At 40.3% G+C, this 999-nt stretch overlaps 1 protein-coding gene across 1 annotated transcript in view; it reads right to left on the bottom strand.

Annotated features, from left to right (window-relative positions):
• LOC105157393 overlaps window positions 1-113 on the bottom strand; it is a 2,279-nt gene extending 2,166 nt beyond the window's left edge. Inside the window, exon 1 of the mRNA XM_011073805.2 lies at window positions 3-113. Within this exon, the coding sequence (XP_011072107.1) occupies window positions 3-113 (111 nt within the window). The remainder of the gene's footprint in view (window positions 1-2) is intronic.

Raw genomic sequence — 999 nt, 5'->3', positions numbered from 1 at the left:
GCCTTGATCTCGAGGCAGTCCTGCGGGAAAGAGCTGGCCTGGTCCGCCGACTTTATGATCTCGTCTGCGCACTGTATCGGTTTTGAGAGGATTTCTTTTACTATGTCCGCCATTATCACGGCGGACTCCTCTCTCTAAATACAATCCAAGATTCTCTCTCTCTGTCTCTATGTTCTTCCCATTTCTGAAATCAAGAAACAGAACGTGAATCCTCCTTCGGAGTTTGGGGCGATCAAGAAACGGCACGGCGACGTGTTAGCATATCAGTTCTGCATTTCCATGCATGTTTGTTTTAAGGGGGTTAAGAGAAGATGAAAAGATTTATACCTATCTGCATGGCCATGAGAGGGAAAAAGGTGGCATCCGCAGTGGCCGCAGAGGCCGGAGAGAGTGTGGCAGGTGGAATAAACGGTTTAAGCAAGTGATGAGGTGAGAAACAATTGTCTTCTTGGCTTATCGTATCATTAAATCGAAAGCGACTGTTACAACCTTATTCAAGAACCAGCAAACGTGCAAGTATATATATCTATTTATGTAGAAAACCTACGACCACCATTACTCAGGCACGCACATTTTACTATTCTAGGAAAAGACGTTTTAGGTAAACCCCTAAGACACACTTGCACATAAACCAACTCACATAATTTTGGATCACAAATTTTGTGGAAGTGGATTAGGTTTTAACAAATTTGTATGAACTTCAACTGTTTTCGTCGCAGCTTAATGTTATCTGAATGGTATGTCTTGATATACTTGTTACTATAATTTCAATACATACTTGTTACTATAATTAGAATTGAAGGATTTGCACGTGCACTCGAGAAAGGGAAACTGAAGATTATCACAAAATACTTCCTTTTGATTTCTGACGAAGTTCTATCCACGAACTGTAATAAGATTATAGTCATTGCCAGAATATCTTGGCATAACTTACTTGCCGTTTACCGACACCTATGGTACAATTACGTTGCAAAATTAATTCTGTGCTACATGTAATAG

Source organism: Sesamum indicum, linkage group LG3 (genome assembly GCF_000512975.1).
Source record: "Sesamum indicum cultivar Zhongzhi No. 13 linkage group LG3, S_indicum_v1.0, whole genome shotgun sequence".
NCBI classification, from domain to species: Eukaryota; Viridiplantae; Streptophyta; class Magnoliopsida; order Lamiales; family Pedaliaceae; genus Sesamum; species Sesamum indicum.
Note: the sequence above shows the minus strand (reverse complement) of the source record. Positions and strands in the feature narration are given on the sequence as shown.